Source organism: Oncorhynchus nerka, linkage group LG17, assembly GCF_034236695.1.
Source record: "Oncorhynchus nerka isolate Pitt River linkage group LG17, Oner_Uvic_2.0, whole genome shotgun sequence".
NCBI lineage: Eukaryota > Metazoa > Chordata > Actinopteri > Salmoniformes > Salmonidae > Oncorhynchus > Oncorhynchus nerka.
Window position 1 is genome coordinate 47,569,603 of NC_088412.1, and position 25,168 is coordinate 47,594,770.

Here is a 25,168-nt window from a genome sequence, read left to right on the forward strand (position 1 = left end):
TACACATCCCTAACTTCCTGACCCAATTCCCCTTCACCACCCCCCGACCCCCCCATTATCCCCTGACAAGTCATCCATATTCGTCCTCCTCCAATCTTGATCCCAGAAGTTGTCGTTTCTGTCGTTCGAATGCATCTGCGATTCAGGCTAAGGTGCGTGTCCGTCTTTGTTTCCCTCTTCCCCCAGGTCTCGATCCTGTCCTCAGCGGAGGCGGTGCGGTCCTGTTCGCTGGACCCGTGCTATAAGAGCTACCTGTCTCCTGCCACCAGCGAGACCAAGAGGAAGATGAGCACCTTCGTCAACAACCTCAAGGCTTCCGACAGTCCTACCCTGCACGCCCTGGGCTTCCAAAAGGCCTTCCAGCTGCTCCGGAACACCAGCAATATCACCCGCCAACTCACCAGTAAGAACAGGGCACCATGGGAAATGCAGTCTTTAGCACTGGCCACTGATGCCGCTGGCTTGTTCTATAGGAAATGGCAATTTGTTATTTTTCAACACTTGTGGCAATGTATTTGTAAAAAAAAAAATATTTTAAAAATGGTTGAAATAAATGTGACTCGAGTTCAAGAATTTGTGAATTGAAGAGTTCATGAACAAGGAAGTGTGTAATTACTTTTTTTGTGTGTCAGATACGGACATGGTGATCATCTACCTGTCGTCTGGCATCACGTCCCGAGAGGCGTCGGAGCACGAGAAGAGGGACACCCTGCGCGTGGTCAAAGAGGAGAACCGTCACCTCAACAACTCAGTCATGATCCTCACCTACGCCCTCATGAACGGTAGGGACCCTCCACCACACACGGTCGGCCTGTGGTCGAAATCGCGCCTGTCTACGGTCAGAAAATCACATGGAGATTCGCTGAGTCAAGAGAAAAGGACATGTCATGGTTATGACTGAACGTGTCACGGGTGGTTTTACAATTGGAATTCAGAATCCAGTATGTTTTGTAATGTGACCAATGTACCAATTCATGATCAGTAGTAGATGTTTGTGTCATGGGTGCTATTGCTGGACCTACCCAGCCACCTGGATGGGGGAGGAGGAAGGTGTGAGAGGGGATGGGGGGGGGGGGGGGGGTTGGGATGGATGTGTCATATGGGAAGGGGGCTGGGTGAATGGGGGGGAGTGTGGACTGAAGAGGTGCTCAGGAACCTCAAAGGGCTTTTTGTTTTCTGCAGTGTGTCTGTGATGTGTCCACCTCGCCCCTCTCTATTGTCCCTCTCTTTTACCCGTCTCCCCCTCCCCTTCTCCTCGTCCTTCAGTCCCCATCCGACACAGAGAGACCCCTCCCCTTCTCCTCGTCCTTCAGTCCACGTCCGACACAGAGAGACCACAGGGCCTGCATTAGTCTGGAATTAGCACAAATACTTTTTCATGAGGAAATTAAAACGAGAGACCCAGAGAGAGCCTCGAGTCTAAAGACTTCAAAGGGGGAGTGGGAGTGTGTGTGTGTGTGTGTGTGTGTGTGTGACAGTCAAGCGCTGCTTGTTTAAAAGGGTCGGCGCTGAAAAGGATTGGGAAATATACAATCGTGCTAAGTTGAGTAGTGTTGTATCCAGAAAGCTCTTGTTTGTGTACCGCAGGCGACTGTAATCAGTCGATAGAGGTCCATGTGTCTAGATGTGAGCTGTTGATTGTCAAAAGGTGATCTATGGTCTTTTCTCCCGCATCAACTCTGACGTTTGAACTTAGTGGGTGCGCGTGTTTCGACGAGATGCTAGAACCAGAAGGGCCAAATGGCTGGAAAGGGAAATGTTGAGGAAATGGGCTGTTACTGCTCTGTTGCCATCTAATAATACTTTCCGGTCTCTGTTGCCAGATTGCGGATCACGGACAGACTCAATCTCTCGAAAATGCCCTGTCAGATACGAGAGAAGAAAAAAAACAGGAGAATGATTTATGCTTTTAACAGTAACCAGTCAAATCGGCCACAGATTATTTTCGTGGTGTTTACAGAGAACGCCAAACGTTCGTCTACGACCAAGCTGGCTCTGACGTCCAGTCTGACCCTGCGGTCCACACACGCCTGGCTGTATCGACATGAATCCTTTCGCCTCCTATCATCTGATCAGACTAGGGCTGTATGCAATAGGCTTGACCCCCCCCCCCCCCCCCCTCTTTAATCCAATCGGTGAAATGGGTGGCATGCGTTCCACATTAAACCCTGTCAAATGTGCCCAGTGACAGCTGTCGGGCCAGCCATGTTGGAGAGGTCGTTCTAGTGTGTCCTCTATTCAGGAGGATCTCCTAGGTGGCTGCTTTCTATGCCCCCAGTGAGAACGATCGGGATGAGCGAGTAGGTGTGTCAGTGTATCAGCGAATCGTGTCGCTTTGAGTCAGGAAGCCGCAAAATGATTAAAATCTCCTCCCCCCCCCCCTCCTCCTCCACAGAGGGCGTGACCGGTCTGAAGGAGCTGGCGTTCCTGCGTGACCTGGCGGAGCAGAACTCGCTGAAGTACGGCGTGCCCGACCGCTCGCCGCTGCCGGTGGTGAAAGGGAGCATGATGGTCCTGAACCAGCTCAGTAATCTGGAGACCACCGTGGGACGCTTCTACATCAACCTGCCCAACCGCATGATTGACCTGGCCCGCTTCAGCCTGTCCTACCAGGACGCCATGGGAGACGGTGGGTTAGCAACTGGTCCTAGATCAGTTTGTTTTAGTGGCTCATGATTGACCTGGCCCGCTTCAGCCTGTCCTACCAGGACGCCATGGGAGACGGTGGGTTAGCAACTGGTCCTAGATCAGTTTGTTTTAGTGGCTCATGATTGACCTGGCCCGCTTCAGCCTGTCCTACCAGGACGCCATGGGAGACTGTGGGTTTATATACTGACCCAGGGCCAGTCTTACTGTTAGGGTCATTATGGTTAAGGTTAGAGCTAGGGTACAGTGATCTGATCCTAAATCAGTGTTAACAAATATATGCTAGACCTGTTCTGCTTTGGCCTGTCCTACCAGGGCCCCATGTGAGACGGGGGTTGCTAACAACTGGTCCTGGGCCAGTTTCCGTTAAGTTAAATTTAAAAAATGTCTGTTTTTTAGCCTATAGTTGGGACCTAAAAACTGGTCTGGGACCAGATGTGCTCTTACGTGCACATAATGGAGCTATGGTAGAGTGAGCTGCAGATCAGTGGCAAAGATAGATTTCCGAACAGAATCAGATTCTCAGCTCTAAATCAGTGCCGTTGTTTAACTATCTGTGTCTTCCACCCTGCAGGTTTCATCATGACGGCGAGCCGGCCATGTTACTTTGGCAACCTGTTGCTAGGCGTGGTGGGAGTAGACGTGAACCTGGCCTACATTCTAGAGGACGTCACCTACCACCAGGATTCCTTGGCCTCTTACACCTTCCTCATAGACAACAAAGGTACCTTAACTATTTCTCTTTGTATTCTACTGACATTTTACTTTATGTTCGTGTTCTTGTCTTTTTTCTATTTCTTGTACCATGTGTATCCCTTACGTACGACTAATAAAACTTGAAGCGCTTTCCTCGCACACGCACACACACGCACACTTCTGCATAGGCTCAGAAAATCCTGGTGTGCAGTTAATACAACTCCTACTGGAGCAATTATTCTCCTGGAGAACAGGTTCCATTGGCAAGTCCTGTCTCAGCCCTCTAGTCATCCCAGGACAGATGTCTGTGGCTCTTCAGAGCCCTGACTGACTGGGAGGTCCAGTAGGAATATGAACGTGGTGGTCTGAGTGGGACAGGTCAGCAGGCCTCGGAGGGAAAGTCATTAAGTTTACACCCCATTAGGGGAACTACCTGGCTGTGACACACGGCCAGACTGACAGACCCACTGACAGGCCGCGAGGTGACATCACCACTGCGGAGCAGGGCAGGGCAGGGCTGTCCAGGGTAACAGTGGTTCTGTTCACTCAGGGAGAGAGCGACTGAGTCAGGGGCAAGAGGTGGAGTTTTGGCTCGATACTCCTCTGCCACTCATTTTAGGCTCGCCTTTAGAGAGGCCGAGTGTCACCAACGGCTGCATTTAACAAGTAAATGTTTGCGGATGCTTTTCAAATAAAGGAGGACATTTCCGTGGCTGGCTAGCGAAGGTTAGGTTTTTGCTAACAGTCTCCCTGTCAGTCTCTCTGTCTGTCTGTCTCTCTGTCTGTCTCTCTCTCTGTCTGTCTCTCTGTCTGTCTGTCTCTCTGTCTGTCTCTCTCTCTGTCTGTCTCTCTCTCTGTCTGTCTCTCTCTCTGTCCGTCTCTCTGTGTCTCTCTCTCTCTGTCAGAGAGAACCTGCTCCCTCCGGCTGGCTGCTAGAAACAGACAGCCGTAGAACTGGCGCTGGGCCAAGCCGTTTGTTTACCCTCATTAAAGTACAACCCCTCCCCCCTCATTCCCTCCTCCCTCCTAAGGGCTCTCACTCTTCTATAGCTTACTCTTACTGCTGCTCTGAGTTCACTGGTGCCTGCCTGGAGAATGGTTAGGGAGCAGTAGCTCGCCCCTGGGGTAAGGCGGGTTTCGATCCTGTGAAGATCCCCTGACACCGCTGTTCTGCCGTTGTTTTTGGTTACCCAGGTTACACCCTGATGCACCCGTCCCTCACACGGCCCTACCTGATGACCGAGCCTCCGCTGCACACTGACATCATCCACTATGAAAACATCCCAGGGTTCCCCGTAGTACGGGACAACATACTCCGGTGAGTTAGGATTTAGGGGGCCTATGACCGAGAGGTGCGGTTTCACCAGTGTTGTGTAGATGCTGGAAACTCGAGGTGGGCTACTAATGTAGTTGGATGCCTTTTCACCTCTCTGTTATTGCAATCTTTATTTACATATTGTAATCGGAGATGTTTATTTTTTATGGACTGCAGTTATCGTACGAACAGTATGAATTGTTGTTGCTAACCCTCCTGCTCCCTGTGTCGCTCCAGTCTGCCCCTGGGCAGTCAGGTGATAGCTGTGCCCACCAACTCCTCTCTGTCCTGGCACACCAACCGGCTACGAGACCCCAGCAGGGAGGCCTACAACGTCAGCTACGCATGGAAACTGGTACGATGCACCGCCGATCGCTCACCAGCAGTCTCCGTTTAACTTCTTGCGTCGAGCAATCCCGTATCCGGGAGTGTAATCATAGCCTCAAGCTCATTACCATAACGCAACGTTAACTATTCATGAAAATCGCAAATGAAAATTCACTCACAAGCTTAGCCTTTTGTTAACAACACTGTCATCTCAGATTTTCAAAATATGCTTTTCAACCATAGCAAAACAAGCATTTGTGTAAGAGTATTGATAGCTAGCATAGCATTAAGCCTAGCATTCAGCAGGCAACATTTTCACAAAAACAAGAAAAGCATTCAAATAAAATCATTTACCTTTGAAGAACTTCGGATGTTTTCAATGAGGAGACTCTCAGTTAGATAGCAAATGTTCATTTTTTCCAAAAATATTATTTGTGTAGGAGAAATCGCTCCGTTTTGTTCATCGCGTTTGGCTAAGAAAAAACCCCGAAAATTCAGTCATTATTTTTTTCCAAATTAACTCCATAATATCGACAGAAACATGGCAAACGTTGTTTAGAATCAATCCTCAAGGTGTTTTTCACATATCTATTCGATGATAAATCATTCGTGGCAGTTGGGTTTCTCCTCGGAAGCAAATGGAAAAATACACGCAGCTGGAGATTACGTAATAATTGCGACGGAGGACACCAAGCGAGCACCTGGTAGATGTATTGTAAAATGGTCAATCTTCCAATGATATACCTACAAATACGTCACAATGCTGCAGACACCTTGGGGAAACGACAGAAAGTGTAAGCTCATTCCTGGCGCATTCACAGCCATATAAGGAGACATTGGAACACAGCGCCTTCAAAATCTGGGGCACTTCCTGTTTGAAATTTCATCTTGGTTTCGCTTGTAGCATCAGTTCTGTGGCACTCACAGATAATATCTTTGCAGTTTTGGAAACGTCAGAGTGTTTTCTTTCCAAAGCTGTCAATTATATGCATAGTCGAGCATCTTTTCGTGACAAAATATCTTGTTTAAAACGGGAACGTTTTTTTTAATCCCAAAATTAAAAGAGCGCCCCCTATATCGAAGTTAACTCTGTCTCTGTGTATCTCCTCGCTAGAGCTCTCTCTTCTCGTTCTCTCCCCTCTGTCCCTCTCCGTCTCTCTTCTCTCTCAATAATAGAGGAAGCCAACAATGCAGTGCTGCGTCTTTGTTTTCTCTTCCTCCAGCTCCGATTTAGCAGAATTTTCATCTTAAAAGTGGCCTCTTTTTAAAAAATGTATTATTATATATATATTTTTTACTTGGCCCAAGCAGTAGAGGGGCAATTGCAGCGTTATGGACATTACGTTTTCAAAATCACAACTTTAATGCCTCGCAGAATGGACAAACAAAATATAAATGAAACTCTTGATGTCTATAGTAACCCTTGAGCGGAGTGTATACCCAAGAAAGCGGACTTACATTTACATTTACATTTAAGTCATTTAGCAGACGCTCTTATCCAGAGCGACTTACAAATTGGTGCTTTCACCTTATGACATCCAGTGGAACAGCCACTTTACAATAGTGCATCTAAATCTTTTAAGGGGGGTGAGAAGGATTACTTTATCCTATCCTAGGTATTCCTTAAAGAGGTGGGGTTTCAGGTGTCTCCGGAAGGTGGTGATTGACTCCGCTGTCCTGGCGTCGTGAGGGAGTTTGTTCCACCATTGGGGGGCCAGAGCAGCGAACAGTTTTGACTGGGCTGAGCGGGAACTGTACTTCCTCAGTGGTAGGGAGGCGAGCAGGCCAGAGGTGGATGAACGCAGTGCCCTTGTTTGGGTGTAGGGCCTGATCAGAGCCTGGAGGTACTGAGGTGCCGTTCCCCTCACAGCTCCGTAGGCAAGCACCATGGTCTTGTAGCGGATGCGAGCTTCAACTGGAAGCCAGTGGAGAGAGCGGAGGAGCGGGGTGACGTGAGAGAACTTGGGAAGGTTGAACACCAGACGGGCTGCGGCGTTCTGGATGAGTTGTAGGGGTTTAATGGCACAGGCAGGGAGCCCAGCCAACAGCGAGTTGCAGTAATCCAGACGGGAGATGACAAGTGCCTGGATTAGGACCTGCGCCGCTTCCTGTGTGAGGCAGGGTCGTACTCTGCGGATGTTGTAGAGCATGAACCTACAGGAACGGGCCACCGCCTTGATGTTAGTTGAGAACGACAGGGTGTTGTCCAGGATCACGCCAAGGTTCTTAGCGCTCTGGGAGGAGGACACGATGGAGTTGTCAACCGTGATGGCGAGATCATGGAACGGGCAGTCATTCCCCGGGAGGAAGAGCAGCTCCGTCTTGCCGAGGTTCAGCTTGAGGTGGTGATCCGTCATCCACACTGATATGTCTGTCAGACATGCAGAGATGCGATTCGCCACCTGGTCATCAGAGGGGGGAAAGGAGAAGATTAATTGTGTGTCGTCTGCATAGCAATGATAGGAGAGACCATGTGAGGTTATGACAGAGCCAAGTGACTTGGTGTATAGCGAGAATAGGAGAGAGCCTAGAACAGAGCCCTGGGGGACACCAGTGGTGAGAGCGCGTGGTGAGGAGACAGATTCTCGCCACGCCACCTGGTAGGAGCGACCTGTCAGGTAGGACGCAATCCAAGCATGGGCCGCGCCGGAGATACCCAACTCTGAGAGGGTGGAGAGGAGGATCTGATGGTTCACAGTATCGAAGGCAGCCGATAGGTCTAGAAGGATGAGAGCAGAGGAGAGAGAGTTAGCTTTAGCAGTGCGGAGTGCCTCCGTGATACAGAGAAGAGCAGTCTCAGTTGAATGACTAGTCTTGAAACCTGACTGATTTGGATCAAGAAGGTCATTCTGAGAGAGATAGCGGGAGAGCTGGCCAAGGACGGCACGTTCAAGAGTTTTGGAGAGAAAAGAAAGAAGGGATACTGGTCTGTAGTTGTTGACATCGGAGGGATCGAGTGTAGGTTTTTTCAGAAGGGGTGCAACTCTCGCTCTCTTGAAGACGGGAGGGACGTAGCCAGCGGTCAGGGATGAGTTGATGAGCGAGGTGAGGTAAGGGAGAAGGTCACCGGAAATGGTCTGGAGAAGATAGGAGGGGATAGGGTCATGCGGGCAGGTTGTTGGGCGGCCGGCCGTCACAAGACGCGAGATTTCATCTGGAGAGAGAGGGGAGAAAGAGGTCAGAGCACAGGGTAGGGCAGTGTGAGCAGAACCAGCGGTGTCGTTTGACTTAGCAAACGAGGATCGGATGTCGTCGACCTTCTTTTCAAAATGGTTGACGAAGTCATCTGCAGAGAGGGAGGAGGGGGAGGGGGAGGAGGATTCAGGAGGGAGGAGAAGGTGGCAAAGAGCTTCCTAGGGTTAGAGGCAGATGCTTGGAATTTAGAGTGGTAGAAAGTGGCTTTAGCAGCAGAGACAGAGGAGGAAAATGTAGAGAGGAGGGAGTGAAAGGATGCCAGGTCCGCAGGGAGGCGAGTTTTCCTCCATTTCCGCTCGGCTGCCCGGAGCCCTGTTCTGTGAGCTCGCAATGAGTCGTCGAGCCACGGAGCGGGAGGGGAGGACCGAGCCGGCCTGGAGGATAGGGGACATAGAGAGTCAAAGGATGCAGAAAGGGAGGAGAGGAGGGTTGAGGAGGCAGAATCAGGAGATAGGTTGGAGAAGGTTTGAGCAGAGGGAAGAGATGATAGGATGGAAGAGGAGAGAGTAGCGGGGAGAGAGAGCGAAGATTGGGACGGCGCGATACCATCCGAGTAGGGGCAGTGTGGGAAGTGTTGGATGAGAGCGAGAGGGAAAAGGATACAAGGTAGTGGTCGGAGACTTGGAGGGGAGTTGCAATGAGGTTAGTGGAAGAACAGCATCTAGTAAAGATGAGGTTGAGCGTATTGCCTGCCTTGTGAGTAGGGGGAAGGTGAGAGGGTGAGGTCAAAAGAGGAGAGGAGTGGAAAGAAGGAGGCAGAGAGGAATGAGTCAAAGGTAGACGTGGGGAGGTTAAAGTCGCCCAGAACTGTGAGAGGTGAGCCGTCCTCAGGAAAGGAGCTTATCAAGGCATCAAGCTCATTGATGAACTCTCCGAGGAACCTGGAGGGCGATAAATGATAAGGATGTTAAGCTTGAAAGGGCTGGTAACTGTGACAGCATGGAATTCAAAGGAGGCGATAGACAGATGGGTAAGGGGAGAAAGAGAGAATGACCACTTGGGAGAGATGAGGATCCCGGTGCCACCACCCCGCTGACCAGAAGCTCTCGGGTGTGCGAGAACACGTGGGCGGACGAAGAGAGAGCAGTAGGAGTAGCGGTGTTGTCTGTGGTGATCCATGTTTCCGTCAGTGCCAAGAAGTCGAGGGACTGGAGGGAGGCATAGGCTGAGATGAACTCTGCCTTGTTGGCCGCAGATCGGCAGTTCCAGAGGCTACCGGAGACCTGGAACTCCACGTGGGTCGTGCGCGCTGGGACCACCAGATTAGGGTGGCCGCGGCCACGCGGTGTGGAGCGTTTGTATGGTCTGTGCAGAGAGGAGAGAACAGGGATAGACAGACACATAGTTGACAGGCTAGAGAAGAGGCTACGCTAATGCAAAGGAGATTGGAATGACAAGTGGACTACACGTCTCGAATGTTCAGAAAGTTAAGCTTACGTAGCAAGAATCTAATTGACTAAAATGATTAAAATCATACAGTACTGCTGAGGTAGGCTAGCTGGCAGTGGCTGCGTTGTTGACTTTGTAGGCTAGCTGGCAGTGGCTGCGTTGTTGACACTACACTAATCAAGTCGTTCCGTTGAGTGTAAAGTTTCTACAATGCTGCTATTCGGGGGCTAGCTGGCTAGCTAGCAGACTTCTAAATATTGGCATGTTGGAGAAACACAGAAAAGAATATGGATGTTACATGACAGTGACATGCTTTTTGGGTAGACTGAACATGTTAGCAGAAGTCTGTTTAGTTTGTAGATAGAAAAGGCTTGGCTGAACACAAAAACCATCATTTTGAAAATATTATTTCAACTATTACTTTCAAGAACATTTCTTGATCTAAATCTGTCCGAACACATTTGTTGTCATTTGGGATGTTTTTTAATGTGCCAGCAGAAAGGCATAGTGCCTTTACGACTGCATAACTACAGATATTACAGCCAGAATAGTACAAACTGGCTGAATCAACTTTGTTTCAACGTAATTTGTCAATGTATTGTGTTGTGGCTTCTACGTGGGCAATACATTGGGTTTGACAAAAAGGCATCAACGTAAACTGTTGTTTTGAGTGTGAAACTTCAACCACAGGATTGTCGTCATTGTAACCAGGTTGTAAAATTATATTTAAAAAAAATCTCCTGCCACTCAAATGGTTTAACAGCCAGAATATTTTCCCCCGCTAAAATTACACTAACAAAACACACAAAAACAGATGAGCATGCTTTGTAATGTTTCCAAAACAATAAATGTATTACTTGTAAGAAGTAATGTGGTATATTGTTTAATTTCTTATGTTTTTTTGCGACCTGAGCCTTTTAACCAAAATATCACAAATGAGATAAAAAAAAAATTCACTTGTCCCTTTAAGGGCGGGATGTCACCTGGTAACACGGCTTGAGAGTCATGTGCCTGTGAGATGGAGTCTGACTAATAGCTGCGTCGTCTCATCTTCTTATCTTCCCGAGCAGTTGAAACTCAAACATTGAAAAAACAACCTAGCTTGTGAACAAACAATGTCAATTAGCCCAAAGTCTCACTTCAGTAGACTTTCATTTCAAGGAAAGTAGACCAACTGTCATACCTGTGCACAGCACTTCTAAAAACAAATCTTTCAATCAGCTCTTCGCGTGCGCACAACCCCTAGCCCAGACAGTGTTGCAGCTTGCGGTGGGATAGACGAAAGGATTTGAAGTTCTTTGAGCGATTCATTTACCCGATGTGAAACAAAACGGCAGAAATCATTTGAAAACCTGCGGCAATTTATTTGACTCTAAATGTAATCATACTTGACTGTTCTTATTCACAAACGGGAGTGAAATGCACTGTGGAATCCTGACAACTCGCCAACGTGACTGGCTGGTAAAATAGACATCTTTACCCCCAATGCCAAAATCGAACCGCATTTGGCAGGTGGTGGGTGTTAATTTTAAGCCCTGCTTGTAACCAAAACCTTGTACGAAATATGTTGGATGTGTACCTTTTGAAACAACGTCAGATCTTCAACGTTACCTCCACTATCAGAAATGAAACCATAGGCTGGGCAGCACCTCCTACTGGAGAGTTGATCCATCTACAGCTATTCGTTTGGTCTCCCATCCAGGGTTTGAAACCAGACCAGGTTAGCTTTGTTATTTGTCACTGACTACTACCAATGTGCTATCGTGAGGATGATTATTGACAGATCCCTTGTCTAAATACACCGAGTGTACAAAACATTAAGAACACCTTCCTAATATCGTGTTGCATCCAGAGTCACATTTGATTTATTATCCCTCAAACAGATGTACAGCAGATGTCATACAGCAGGTTTTAAAAGGACGAAAGAGTTGATTCGGCTTCGTGTTTTCATTTTTTGCCGTTGAAAAATGCAGCGGTACTGGTATCGTCACAGCCCTAGTCGCAGTTCCGTGGGAATCTCCACAAATAATATCATAATGTGTGCAGAATCTCGAACAGCGTTGATCACTTGCACTATGTCCTTTTTTAAATGTCCTCTCAACTGCAAATCCATGTCATTTGGTTGAGCTATTAGATGAAGCACAGTGGTAACACATGAAGTTGTATGAATACAAAATGGCCGACGTTAGATTCCCATTCTATCTTTTTTTGTGTGCTTTTTAAATGGCTGAAAGGGCAGCGGTAATACGCCCAGATGACCACTAAACAAGCAATCAGACGTCACTTTTACGTTGGAATTTGGTTGTGCTTTCAGGTGGTTGAAATCATAGTGTGATAAAGGTTCATGTATATCTAAATGAACCTTTACCAGTTGAATATAGGCAAAAATATAATATATTAATATATTAAACATTTTATGAAAAATTGTAAAAATAAATAAAAAAAATGTTTTAAGTATATATGTGTGTATGTATATATGTGTATAGAAATGTATATATCTATATATAGAGAAATGCAACAATATACATGTGCCTATACTGCCGATCCACTTTTCTGGACACAGGATTTTAAAAAGACGCTCCAGGACTATTCACAGAAACACTTCTCCTCTCTCTAAACAAAACAGTGTCGTGAGAAATGCATTTCAGTGTATATGTTCTAAGAGGATCTTTAGCTAGAACACATCCATTTCAGTGTATATGTTCTAAGAGGATCTTTAGCTAGAACACATCCATTTCAGTGTGTATGTTCTAAGAGGATCTTTAGCTAGAACACATCCATTTGCAAGAGATCAACAATTGCTTCAGTCAAAGTGTGAGGAATTACATCTCAGAACAAGCGCACAAAATGTGGTGAATGCACAAGCCTCCGGCGCTAAGATATGATCCGTCACGTCCACAACCGTTCTAGATGTTAAGGGCACCAGAATGCTGGGGGGGGGGATACTGACAGTGAAAAGGAAAAACAAATTATAGACCATAAAACCTTGATCAAAGTTAGCTTTACAGAGAGAATTTCAAGAGCTGAAAAACATTTCCTGGAAAAACAGCATGAACGTTACATTGCCTGTCCCGGCCACCCCTCTATCTTTACCGGACCGTAGAACATGCAAACAAAACAACACTTCAATTTGGTCTGTATTGCATCAATAACATCTCAACCTCATAACTAAAAGTGGGGGACAGCTGTGAGTGTGAAAAACGAGCTCCGGGAGCTCTTTTCTAAATGTCACGAATGTAATAGGGTGGCAGGTAGCCTAAGTGGTTAGAGCGTTGGGCCAGTAACCGAATGGTAGCCTAGTGGAAAGGGCCAGATCCATTCCATTCGATCCATTCCCCGAGCTGACAAGGCAGTTAACGAATCCCCTGAACAAGGTAGTTAACCCACTGTTCCCCTGAACAAGGCAGTTAACCCACTGTTCCCCTGAACAAGGCAGTTAACCCACTGTTCCCCTGAACAAGGCAGTTAACCCACTGTTCCCCTGAACAAGGCAGTTAACCCACTGTTCCCCTGAACAAGGCAGTTAACCCACTGTTCCCCTGAACAAGGCAGTTAACCCACTGTTCCCCTGAACAAGGCAGTTAACCCACTGTTCCCCTGAACAAGGCAGTTAACCCACTGTTCCTAGACCAGTTAACCCACTGTTCCTAGACCAGTTAACCCACTGTTCCTAGACCAGTTAACCCACTGTTCCTAGACCAGTTAACCCACTGTTCCTTGGCCAGTTAACCCACTGTTCCTAGACCAGTTAACCCACTGTTCCTAGACCAGTTAACCCGCTGTTCCTAGACCAGTTAACCCGCTGTTCCTAGACCAGTTAACCCGCTGTTCCTAGACCAGTTAACCCGCTGTTCCTAGACCAGTTAACCCGCTGTTCCTAGACCAGTTAACCCGCTGTTCCTAGACCAGTTAACCCGCTGTTCCTAGACCAGTTAACCCGCTGTTCCTAGGCCAGTTAACCCGCTGTTCCTAGGCCAGGTAACCCGCTGTTCCTAGGCCAGGTAACCCGCTGTTCCTAGACCAGTTAACCCACTGTTCCTAGACCAGTTAACCCACTGTTCCTAGACCAGTTAACCCACTGTTCCTAGACCAGTTAACCCACTGTTCCTAGACCAGTTAACCCACTGTTCCTAGACCAGTTAACCCACTGTTCCTAGACCAGTTAACCCACTGTTCCTAGGCCAGTTAACCCACTGTTCCTAGACCAGTTAACCCACTGTTCCTAGACCAGTTAACCCACTGTTCCTAGACCAGTTAACCCACTGTTCCTAGACCAGTTAACCCACTGTTCCTAGACCAGTTAACCCACTGTTCCTAGACCAGTTAACCCACTGTTCCTAGGCCAGTTAACCCACTGTTCCTAGACCAGTTAACCCACTGTTCCTAGACCAGTTAACCCACTGTTTCTAGGCCGTCGTTGTAAATAAGAATTAGTTCTTTAACTGACTTGCCTAGTTAAATAAAATGGTCAAAATTCATGCAATTTCCTACAGCATACAGATCTTGAAGGGTAATTATAAAAGTGGTTTTATTTGGAAATGACTGACTTTATTTGATCATGCTCAGGTTGACCTTCCTGTCTCTATATTGTTTTGTCAAGGTCAGCGTTAAAAGGATAACTTTGCTGAGGAATGTCTTGTACCAGAGCTCCTAAAAGGTTCTGGTGTGTCGCAGCCTCCCAGACAGATCCACTCCACGTGGTTCATTGAAAAATGTGGACGAGGCGAGTCGTACACGAGAGTCGCTGTCGGTCTGTGTCGCTGGCGCCGCTGTGACGCACCGCACATTTATCTATGTATCTCATTGGCAGCGGTGCTGGGAAAAGACCGTGTGTGTGTGTGTGTGTGTGTGCGCGGCAGGGTCATAAAACACTCGCTGTGACATCTGACGGTAAACACACTTGAGGAGAAGCCGGATAGGAGTGTGTGTCGTGTCTGAGTTCTCGAGTTTCTCAACCACAAGTTTGGATCAGTCGTATCTTATCAATGGATCGTACAAATCTCATAGGAAAATGTTGTTTTAAAAAAAACTTTATTTAACTAGGCAAGTCAGTTAATAAAATCATTCTTATTTACTATGACGGTCTACCGGGGAACGTTGGGAAACACAGATTTTTCTCGTCAGCTCGGGGATTCGATCCAGCAACCTTCCGGTTACTGGCCCGACGCTCTGACCACTAGGCTACCTGCTGGTTACTGGCCCAACACTCTAACCACTAGGCTACCTGCTGGTTACTGGCCCAACACTCTAACCACTAGGCTACCTGCTGGTTACTGGCCCAACACTCTAACCACTAGGCTACCTGCTGGTTACTGGCCCAACACTCTAACCACTAGGCTACCTGCTGGTTACTGGCCCAACACTCTAACCACTAGGCTACCTGCTGGTTACTGGCCCAACGCTCTAACCACTAGGCTACCTGCTGGTTACTGGCCCAACGCTCTAACCACTAGGCTACCTGCTGGTTACTGGCCCAACGCTCTAACCACTAGGCTACCTGCTGGTTACTGGCCCAACGCTCTAACCACTAGGCTACCTGCTGGTTACTGGCCCAACGCTCTAACCACTAGGCTACCTGCTGGTTACTGGCCCAACGCTCTAACCACTAGGCTACCTGCTGGTTACTGGCCCAACGCTCTAACCACTAGGCTACCTGCTGGTTACTGGCCCAACGCTCTAACCACTAGGCTACCTGCTGGTTACTGGCCCAACGCTCTAACCACTAGGCTACCTGCTGGTTACTGGCCCAACACTCTAACCACTAGGCTACCTGCTGGTTACTGGCCCAACACTCTAACCACTAGGCTACCTGCTGGTTACTGGCCCAACGCTCTAACCACTAGGCTACCTGCTGGTTACTGGCCCAACACTCTAACCACTAGGCTACCTTCCGGTTACTGGCCCAACACTCTAACCACTAGGCTACCAAGCTGCGCCTCTGCTCTGTACGTCTCTATTCTAAGTCGAAGCGCCAACACAAAACGGCCCTCCTGTTCTCCCTCCACCTCTCTCCGTCCCACCCAGTGTCTATATTATACTGCTCTGTCTGTGTCTGTGCCCCAAGGCCCCGTTAACCCCTTCCTCTCCTCTCCCCAGGTCCAGGACACGTCGTTCATCCTGTGCATAGTGTACGTCCAGCCAGAGATCCCAGTGAAACACCTGAAGAACCTGAACACTGCTCCCAGCTCCAAGCTGCTCTATCACCGCCTGGACCTGCTGGGACAACCCTCCTCCTGTCTGCACTTCAAACAGCTGGCCACCGTCGGTAAGGACCAAAGCTAAGGCCATACAGTCGATGACTGGGGCAGAGGAACCCAGGCTAGAGGCGGAGGTTGCATTTGAAAGACGATGCCGGGGGGGGTGTTCTTTGTCTCACAGCTGCTATGTTTGTAGAACTGTAAGTCGTTATTCATTTTTGCCTCTCTCTCTCTCTCTCTCTCTGTCTCTCTCTGTCTCTCTCTCTCTGTCTCTCTGTCTCTCGCTCTCTCTCTCTCTCAGAGAGCCCTACGGTGATGCTGTCTGCAGGGAGTTTCTCCTCTCCCTACGAGCACCTCAGTCAGCCAGAGACCAAACGCATGGTGGAACACTACACAGCCTACCTCAGTGACAACACACGCCTCATAGCCAACCCTGGCCTTAAGGTACACACACACCAAGTTATGTAAAGGTATTGGTAAATGGGGGGAACACGGTAAAGTTCCTGTCAATATGCTAGTCGTTTAACAGTAGGGATCGTCGTAGAGGGATGCGGCGTCCGTATCGAGACGCCATCAAACAGACATCTACCCGGAAAGACTCGTGAGCCAGCGCACACGAGCGAACGCACCCAACAGAAAGGCAATGAGCTACCGCTCAAGTCTCTTTCTCACCCTTCCTTCTGTGTCTTTTAAAGGAGAAGCTGGAGAAAAGCGCCATGTTTTTGGCAGTCTGTGTGCATAGCGTTCTGTGTGCATAGGCCCTCTGTACGGGGTGGGGAGAGAGACTGAGAGACTCTCGGTAAGGGGGGGGGGTGGAGAACAGTATCTGAGATCCCGAGCTGGGCTTAAAGAGAGAGCTCTGCTCCTCTCCTCTTCCCAGGCCCATCTAAACGAAACCCTGCCATGTCCCTCTTTGTCCCCCCTGCAGTCGTCGGTCAGGAACGAGGTGATGGCGACCAGTCACGTCACAGATGAATGGATGACACTCATGGAGATGAGTAGCCTCAACTGCTACATTGTGCGCCGTTACATAGCAACGCCCAATGGGGTGCTGCGGATTTACCCCGGCTCGCTAATGGACAAAGCCTTCGACCCAACCCGGAGACAATGGTGAGGTTTATTTAGGGAGGGGGCTGCTTTGAAATAATTCCAGACTCCTAGAGATGGATAGAAAGTTATGTCCTACTGCACAGCGTTTTAGCCCGGCTTAGCACATAACTTTCTCTGTTTTCAGTTAGAATGATTGAATGTGTAATGGAGAAGTTTTGAATCTACTAAAACCCTGCGTGACACTTTTCATTTTACACGGCAGTTGAAGAGTAGGCCGTTTATATATTTTCACCCTGGAATGTTCCGGTAGGAATGGTTGTCAGTCAACTTTTCTTCTCCTCTTTATTTTCCCCCGTCTTTAGTTAGTACGGAACCCACCATGTGTCGTCGTGGAATTAGCATGTCACATCAACCTGTTTGTTTCGCCCTGACCCCGCCCGCCAAACTCCTTAACTGACCTTTGACCCATACAGGTACCAGCACGCTGTAGCCAACCCAGGCCTCATCACCTTCACTGACCTTTGACCCATACAGGTACCAGCACGCTGTAGCCAACCCAGGCCTCATCACCTTCACTGACCTTTGACCCATACAGGTACCAGCACGCTGTAGCCAACCCAGGCCTCATCACCTTCACTGACCTTTGACCCATACAGGTACCAGCACGCTGTAGCCAACCCAGGCCTCATCACCTTCACTGACCTTTGACCCATACAGGTACCAGCACGCTGTAGCCAACCCAGGCCTCATCACCTTCACTGACCTTTGACCCACACAGGTACCAGCACGCTGTAGCCAACCCAGGCCTCATCACCTTCACTGACCTTTGACCCATACAGGTACCAGCACGCTGTAGCCAACCCAGGCCTCATCACCTTCACTGACCTTTGACCCATACAGGTACCAGCACGCTGTAGCCAACCCAGGCCTCATCACCTTCACTGACCTTTGACCCATACAGGTACCAGCACGCTGTAGCCAACCCAGGCCTCATCACCTTCACTGACCTTTGACCCATACAGGTACCAGCACGCTGTAGCCAACCCAGGCCTCATCACCTTCACTGACCTTTGACCCACACAGGTACCAGCACGCTGTAGCCAACCCAGGCCTCATCACCTTCACTGACCTTTGACCCATACAGGTACCAGCACGCTGTAGCCAACCCAGGCCTCATCACTTTCACTGACCTTTGACCCATACAGGTACCAGCACGCTGTAGCCAACCCAGGCCTCATCACCTTCACTGGGCCTTACCTGGATGTGGGCGGGGCTGGCTACGTGGTCACCATCAGCCACACCATCCACGCCTCAAGGTACTTTGTTTTGAGCTCTTCAAAGAATTACACGATACAGTGACAAATAGCCGCATCAGCATTTCAAGCTGTACAAGTGACCTGCACATGAAGGCGCAGTGTGAAATGGTGTCCAGAGACTGACGTTTTATTAGTTCACCTGCATGTGTAGTTACTGTGTAATCTCTGTGGAGGCTGTAGGTCGGAGGCAGCGCTAACACAGGCTGCATGTTAAGATGTGTGTTTATATTCTGTTTATCTTTAAGACACACACACACAGCTCTGATAATGCAGGCGCAGTGTGTGTTTGTGTGTAGGCGTGTTTGAGCGTGAGCACATGTGTTTGGGGGCACAGGAGGTTGGTATCCCCTTATTGGGGAGGCCGGGCTCACTGTAATGGCTGGGGGCGGAACAGGGGGAACGGTATCAAACACATCGTGTCGTCCCAGACATATTGTGTGTGTGGGGGGGGGGTGGGTTTGCATCCACAACCAGGGAAGGTAGGTAGAGAATATGAAATGTGTGCCGTTTTGAATAATTGTTCTCTCCTCTCCGGTCCCTCGGTGCAGTTCTCAGATGGCCCCAGGGTATGCGGTAGCCGTGATGGGCATAGACTTCACCCTGCGTTACTTGTACAAGGTTCTGCTGGACCTGCTACCCATCTGCAACCAGGACAAGGGTAACAAGATCCGGTACGTCATTCTTTGAGGGCTCTTTCTCTCCCGTCGTTAAAGGTTTGCAGCTATGCCTGATAGGGTTGCTGAGGGTTGACCCACTTGTTGCTTTGTTTTTTTTTTTTTAAGACTTTGAATCAAGCGAATCTGATTTGAATGGCACGTAATACTTAGTTCGCCAGGATCCCAGCATGCCCTCTGCTCAGTGGGAGAAACCATATGAAGAGACTGGCGGAAGTTCTCTGTTGTGGTCCAGAAATAAACTCTATGCTGGTTAGAAGAGGCGGAGTGGGAGGGAGGGAGAGAGGGAGGGAGAGAGAGGGAGGGAGAGAGAGGGAGATTGAGGGAGGGAGGGAGGGAGGGAGGGAGAGGAGAGAGAGAGAGGAGGGAGGGAGGGAGGGAGGGAGAGAGGGAGGGAGAGAGGGAGGGAGGGGGAGAAATGGAGACAAAAGGAGATAAGCTGATTATAATTGCATTCCAGAGACATCCTGTTACGTTAGATGCTGCTGCATTCTCTCCCTCTCTTTTCAGTCTCTTTCCCTCTCCCTCCTTTCCTCTCACTCCCTCCCTCCCTCTCTCTCGCTCTCCTTCTCCCTCCCTCTCTCTCCTCCATCCTCCCTCCCTCCCTCTCTCTCCCCCATCCTCCCTCTTTCTCTACCTCTCTCGCTCTCTCTCTCTGGGAGTCTTGGTGTTCAGTGGTTCATGTTTAACAGGATTAACCCAGGGTAAGAGGACTGGGGTCTGGCTGGGGTCGGTTGGGGTTGAATGGGTTTGGATCAGGCAATATAGGGTAATTTAGGGCTCAGAGGGACTTGGTTGGGGTTGATTTGTGTTTGGCTCAGGCAGGATGGAGTAATATGGGGCTCAGGAGGACAATAGAATGAACTGAGCTGGATTCTGTCCCATGTGGCGCTCTTTACCCCCAGATCCTGCTCTCCCTCTCTCTTCTGACTTAACCCTGTTCTCTCTCTACCACCCCCCTCTCTCTTCTGACTTAACCCTGTTCTCTCTCTACCACCCCCTCTCTCTTCTGACTTAACCCTGTTCTCTCTCTACCACCCCCTCTCTCTTCTGACTTAACCCTGCTCTCTCTACCACCCCCTCTCTCTTCTGACTTAACCCTGCTCTCTCTCTACCACCCCCTCTCTCTTCTGACTTAACCCTGTTCTCTCTCTACTACCCCCCTCTCTCTTCTGACTTAACCCTGTTCTCTCTCTACCACCCCCTCTCTCTTCTGACTTAACCCTGTTCTCTCTCTACCACCCCCTCTCTCTTCTGACTTAACCCTGCTCTCTCTCTACCACCCCCTCTCTCTTCTGACTTAACCCTGTTCTCTCTCTACCACCCCCTCTCTCTTCTGACTTAACCCTGTTCTCTCTCTACCACCTCCCTCTCTCTTCTGACTTAACCCTGTTCTCTCTCTACCACCCCCCTCTCTCTTCTGACTTAACCCTGTTCTCTCTCTACCACCTCCCTCTCTCTTCTGACTTAACCCTGCTCTCTCTCTACCACCCCCCTCTCTCTGCCTTCTACATCCGCTCTGAGCTCTGGGTTCTATTGTGTTGAAGTCAGATGGGTTTCAGTGGACATGCATTCCAGTTTTTTGGGGCTCAAGTGCGTGAAGTCAAATTCATTGTACTGACCAGTAAACGGATTGGTACTTGAACTGGAGTCTCACTCTCTCTCTGTGTGTTTAGGTGTTTCATCATGGAGGACAGGGGTTACCTGGTGGCCCACCCCACCCTCATCGACCCTAAAGGCCACGCCCCCGCCGAACAGCAGCACATCACCCACAAGGAACCGCTGGTGGCCAACGACATCTTGAACCACCCCAACTTTGTCAAGAAGAACCTCTGCAACAGCTTCAGTGATCGCACGGTCCAGCGCTTCTACAAGTTCAACAGCAGTATCATTGTGAGTGGATGGGTTATGACTCGGTCACCGAGGTTAGGTTGGGACACAAACGGGGGAGTGCGAGCCCAGTTCGACTGCTAGACAGATGCACACTGTGTTGTCCTCGTAAAACCACTTTGCCCGGGGCCGTTTATTCCAACATGTGTAATATCTATCAGTGTCATAGCCCCACCAAGTGGTGGGAAATAATATAGCAGGCTCACTGTTGCTTACTCAGAAGAAACATCAAAAATACTGTAGGCCCTTGGTGCTTTCCTCGTAAGAGCCATTTTTGTTCAACCGTAGTACAGTAGCGTATTCTCCTTTCTCTCACTGTATCCACCGCCTTCACCCAGGGCGACCTGACGAACCTGGTCCACGGGAGCCACTGCTCCAAGTACCGTCTGACCCGTATCCCAGGGACCAACGCTTTCGCGGGCATCGTCAACGAGACGTGCGACTCGCTGGCTTTCTGTGCCTGCAGCACCGTGGACCGCCTCTGTCTCAACTGTCACAGGTCAGACGCGGGCACCGAGCACCGAGTTGCGTAGGATATGCGCTGCGGTGGTTTTCTTATTACTGTGAATGAGCGATTGATCTGTGTGAATAGTTGTATGAGCAGGTTGGGATACTATGCTTTACATTATTTAAACTCTATTCATTTAAAAAAAATTAAAAAAAAGTATCATCTCTGTAGATAAAAGTCGATTATTTTATGAAAACATTTTTGAAGTTTGTCTGACTTTTGCTGCAGGATGGAGCAGAATGAGTGTGAGTGTCCATGTGAGTGCCCCCTGGAGGTCAACGAGTGTACTGGCAACCTTAGCTACGCTGAAAACAGGTGAGTGCCCCCTGGAGGTCAACGAGTGTACTGGCAACCTTAGCTACGCTGAAAACAGGTGAGTGCCCCCTGGAGGTCAACGAGTGTACTGGCAACCTTAGCTACGCTGAAAACAGGTGAGTGCCCCCTGGAGGTCAACGAGTGTACTGGCAACCTTAGCTACGCTGAAAACAGGTGAGAGCCCCCTGGAGGTCAACGAGTGTACTGGCAACCTTAGCTACGCTGAAAACAGGTGAGTGCCCCCTGGAGGTCAACGAGTGTACTGGCAACCTTAGCTACGCTGAAAACAGGTGAGTGCCCCCTGGAGGTCAACGAGTGTACTGGCAACCTTAGCTACGCTGAAAACAGGTGAGTGCCCCCTGGAGGTCAACGAGTGTACTGGCAACCTTAGCTACGCTGAAAACAGGTGAGTGCTCGGATCCATAATTACGGTTCTGTATTGCGTAGCCTACCGCCAACAACAATTACAGTCCTGCGTGTTTAGAAATGGTAAAGAGACGTGTGTGTACTGTATATGTGCCAACTCTTTAGTGCCTGCAGACTCTTCAGGAGCTCTGTTGGTCATCTTCTCCAACATCGTTCCATCTGTCATAATAATCAAATGGCTGTGATGAGCTCAGGTACCCCAATGGTGGAACAAGCTTCCGCCTCATGTCAGGACACATCCCGCAAACATCTGAAAACCTACCCCTTCACAGAGTGTCTCTCTCTCCCCAGAAAACAATTCTCTTTTGGTCAGTGCTATCCTGGGTCCCTGGGACGTCCCTACCCTAAACCCCTTACCTAACCATTCCCCTGACCGTCTAGCATGTCAACTTCAATGGGGTAAGGATATCCCAAGGATCCCGGATAGCACGGACCCTTGTCTTTTCCTGCTTGCACTGACTTTGCTGACGACTACTTTTACTGAGGGAAAATGTGCTTGCAGGGACTGTGATATGTGGTTATCTCCCCTAGCTATCTCAAGACGAATGCACTTGTCTGTACGCCGCTCTGTATATACAGTACATTCGGAAAGTATTCAGACCCCTCAACTATTTCGACACTGGTACATTTTACAGCTTTATTATTAGAAAATGTTTTGTTCCCCTCGTCAATCTACACACGATACACCATAATGACAAAGCAAAAACAGGTTTTTAGACATTTTTGGAAATGTTTATTTTTTAAAATACTTTTGATATCACATTTACATAAGTATTCAGACCCTTTAATCAGTGCTTTGTTGAAGCACCTTTGGGCAGCGATTACAGCCTCGAGTCTTCTTTGGTATGACGCTATATGTACGGCACACCTGTATTTGGGGAGTTTCTCCCGTTCCTCTCTGCAGATCCTCACATGCTCTGTCAGGTTGGATGGGGAGCTGAGTGCTCTGGAGCGAGGTTTTCAACAAGGATCTCTCTGTACTTTGCTCCGTTAATCTTTGCCTCGATCCTGACTAGTCTCCCAGTCCCTGCCGCTGAAAAACATCCCCACAGCATGACGCTGCCGCCACCATGCTTCACCGTGGGGATGGTGGCAGGTTTCCTCCAGACGTGGCGCTTGGCATTCAGGCCAAAGAGTTCAATCCTGGTTTCATCAAATCAAAGTTTGTCACATGCTGAATACAACAGGTGAAATGCCTTACAGTGAAATGCTGAATACAACAGGTGAAATGCCTTACAGTGAAATGCTGAATACAACAGGTGAAATGCCTTACAGTGAAATGCTGAATACAACAGGTGAAATGCCTTACAGTGAAATGCTGAATACAACAGGTGAAATGCCTTACAGTGAAATGCTGAATACAACAGGTGAAATGCCTTACAGTGAAATGCTGAATACAACAGGTGAAATGCCTTACAGTGAAATGCTGAATACAACAGGTGAAATGCCTTACAGTGAAATGCCGAATACAACAGGTGAAATGCCTTACAGTGAAATGCTGAATACAACAGGTGAAATGCCTTACAGTGAAATGCTGAATACAACAGGTGAAATGCCTTACAGTGAAATGCTGAATACAACAGGTGAAATGCCTTACAGTGAAATGCTGAATACAACAGGTGAAATGCCTTACAGTGAAATGCTGAATACAACAGGTGAAATGCCTTACAGTGAAGTGCTGAATACAACAGGTGAAATGCCTTACAGTGAAATGCTGAATACAACAGGTGAAATGCTGAATACAACAGGTGAAATGCCTTACAGTGAAATGCTGAATACAACAGGTGAAATGCCTTACAGTGAAATGCTGAATACAACAGGTGAAATGCCTTACAGTGAAATGCTTACTTACAGGCTCTAACCAATAGTGCAAAAAAGGTATTAGGGGAACAATAGGTAAATAAAAACAACCGTAAAAGACAGGATATATTCAGTAGCGAGGCTATATACAGTAGCGAGGCTATATACAGTAGAGGCTATATACCGTGCTTTTACACCTGCATTGTTTGCTGTTTGGGGTTTTAGGCTGGGTTTCTGTACAGCACTTTGAGATATCAGCTGATGTACGAAGGGCTATATAAATAAATTTGATTTGATTTGATATATACAGACACCGGTTAGTCGGGCTGATTGAGGTAGTATTTTCATGTAGATATGGTTAAAGTGACTATGCATATATGATGAACAGAGAGTAGCAGTAGCGTAAAAGAGGGGTTGAAAGAGGGGTTGACTGGTGGTGGGTGGGACACAATGCAGATAGCCCGGTTAGCCAATGTGTGGGAGCACTGGTTGGTTGGGCCAATTAAGGTAGTATGTACCTGAATGTATAGTTAAAGTGACTATGCATATATGATAAACAGAGTAGCAGCAGTGTAAAAGCGGGGTTGGGAGGGGGGGGGGGGACACAGTGCAAATAGTCCGGGTAACCATGTGATTAACTGTTCAGGAGTCTTATGACTTGGGGGTAGAAGCTGTTGAGAAGCCTTTTTGTCCTAGACTTGGCACTCTGGTACTGCTTGGAACAGTCTACGGCTGGGGTCTTTGACAATTTTTAGGGCCTTCCTCTGACACCAGAGTATCTTGTTTCTCATGCTCTGAGAGTCTTTAGGTGCATTTTTGACAAGCTCCAAGTGGGCTGTCATGCCCTTTATTTGAGGAGAGGCTTCCGTCTGGCCACTCTACCATAAAGGCCTGATTGTTGGAGTGCTGCAAAGATTGTTGTCCTTCTGAAAGATTCTCCCATCTCCACAGAGAAACTCAAGAGCTCTATCCGTGTGACCATTCGGTTCTTGGTCATCTCCCTGACCAAGGCCCTTCTCCCGCTCAGTTTGGCTTGGCGTCCAGCTCTAGGAAGACTCTTGGTGGTTCCAAACTTCTTCCATCTAAGAATGATGGAAGCCACTATGTTCTTGGGGCTGCAGCATTTTTTTGGGGCCCCCTTCCTCAGATCTGTGCCTCGACACAATCCTGTCTCACAGCTCTACAGACAATTCCTTCGACCTCATGGCTTGGTTATTGCTCTGACATGCACTGTCAACTGTGGGACCTTAAATAGACCGCCTGGGATCGAACCCGGGGCTGTAGTGAAGCCTCAAGCACTGCGATACAGTGTCGTAGACCGCTGCGCCTCTCGGGAGGCCCGACTCCAATCAAGTTGCAGAAACCCAGGGATGATCAATGGAAACAGGATGCATCAGAGCTCAATTTCGAGTCTCATTGCAAAG

The 25,168-nt window shown here is 48.6% G+C and overlaps 1 protein-coding gene across 1 annotated transcript in view; it reads left to right on the forward strand.

Moving 5' to 3' along the window:
• Window positions 1-25,168, forward strand: part of LOC115145339 (VWFA and cache domain-containing protein 1) — a 98,377-nt gene that overhangs the window by 62,395 nt on the left and 10,814 nt on the right. The window contains exons 7-20 of the mRNA XM_065003201.1: window positions 187-403; window positions 633-782; window positions 2,396-2,629; window positions 3,221-3,370; window positions 4,537-4,660; window positions 4,895-5,012; window positions 15,665-15,833; window positions 16,067-16,209; window positions 16,694-16,875; window positions 18,021-18,131; window positions 18,680-18,802; window positions 20,482-20,698; window positions 21,034-21,194; window positions 21,432-21,518. Coding sequence (XP_064859273.1) covers window positions 187-403; window positions 633-782; window positions 2,396-2,629; window positions 3,221-3,370; window positions 4,537-4,660; window positions 4,895-5,012; window positions 15,665-15,833; window positions 16,067-16,209; window positions 16,694-16,875; window positions 18,021-18,131; window positions 18,680-18,802; window positions 20,482-20,698; window positions 21,034-21,194; window positions 21,432-21,518 — 2,186 coding nt within the window. The remainder of the gene's footprint in view (window positions 1-186; window positions 404-632; window positions 783-2,395; window positions 2,630-3,220; window positions 3,371-4,536; window positions 4,661-4,894; window positions 5,013-15,664; window positions 15,834-16,066; window positions 16,210-16,693; window positions 16,876-18,020; window positions 18,132-18,679; window positions 18,803-20,481; window positions 20,699-21,033; window positions 21,195-21,431; window positions 21,519-25,168) is intronic.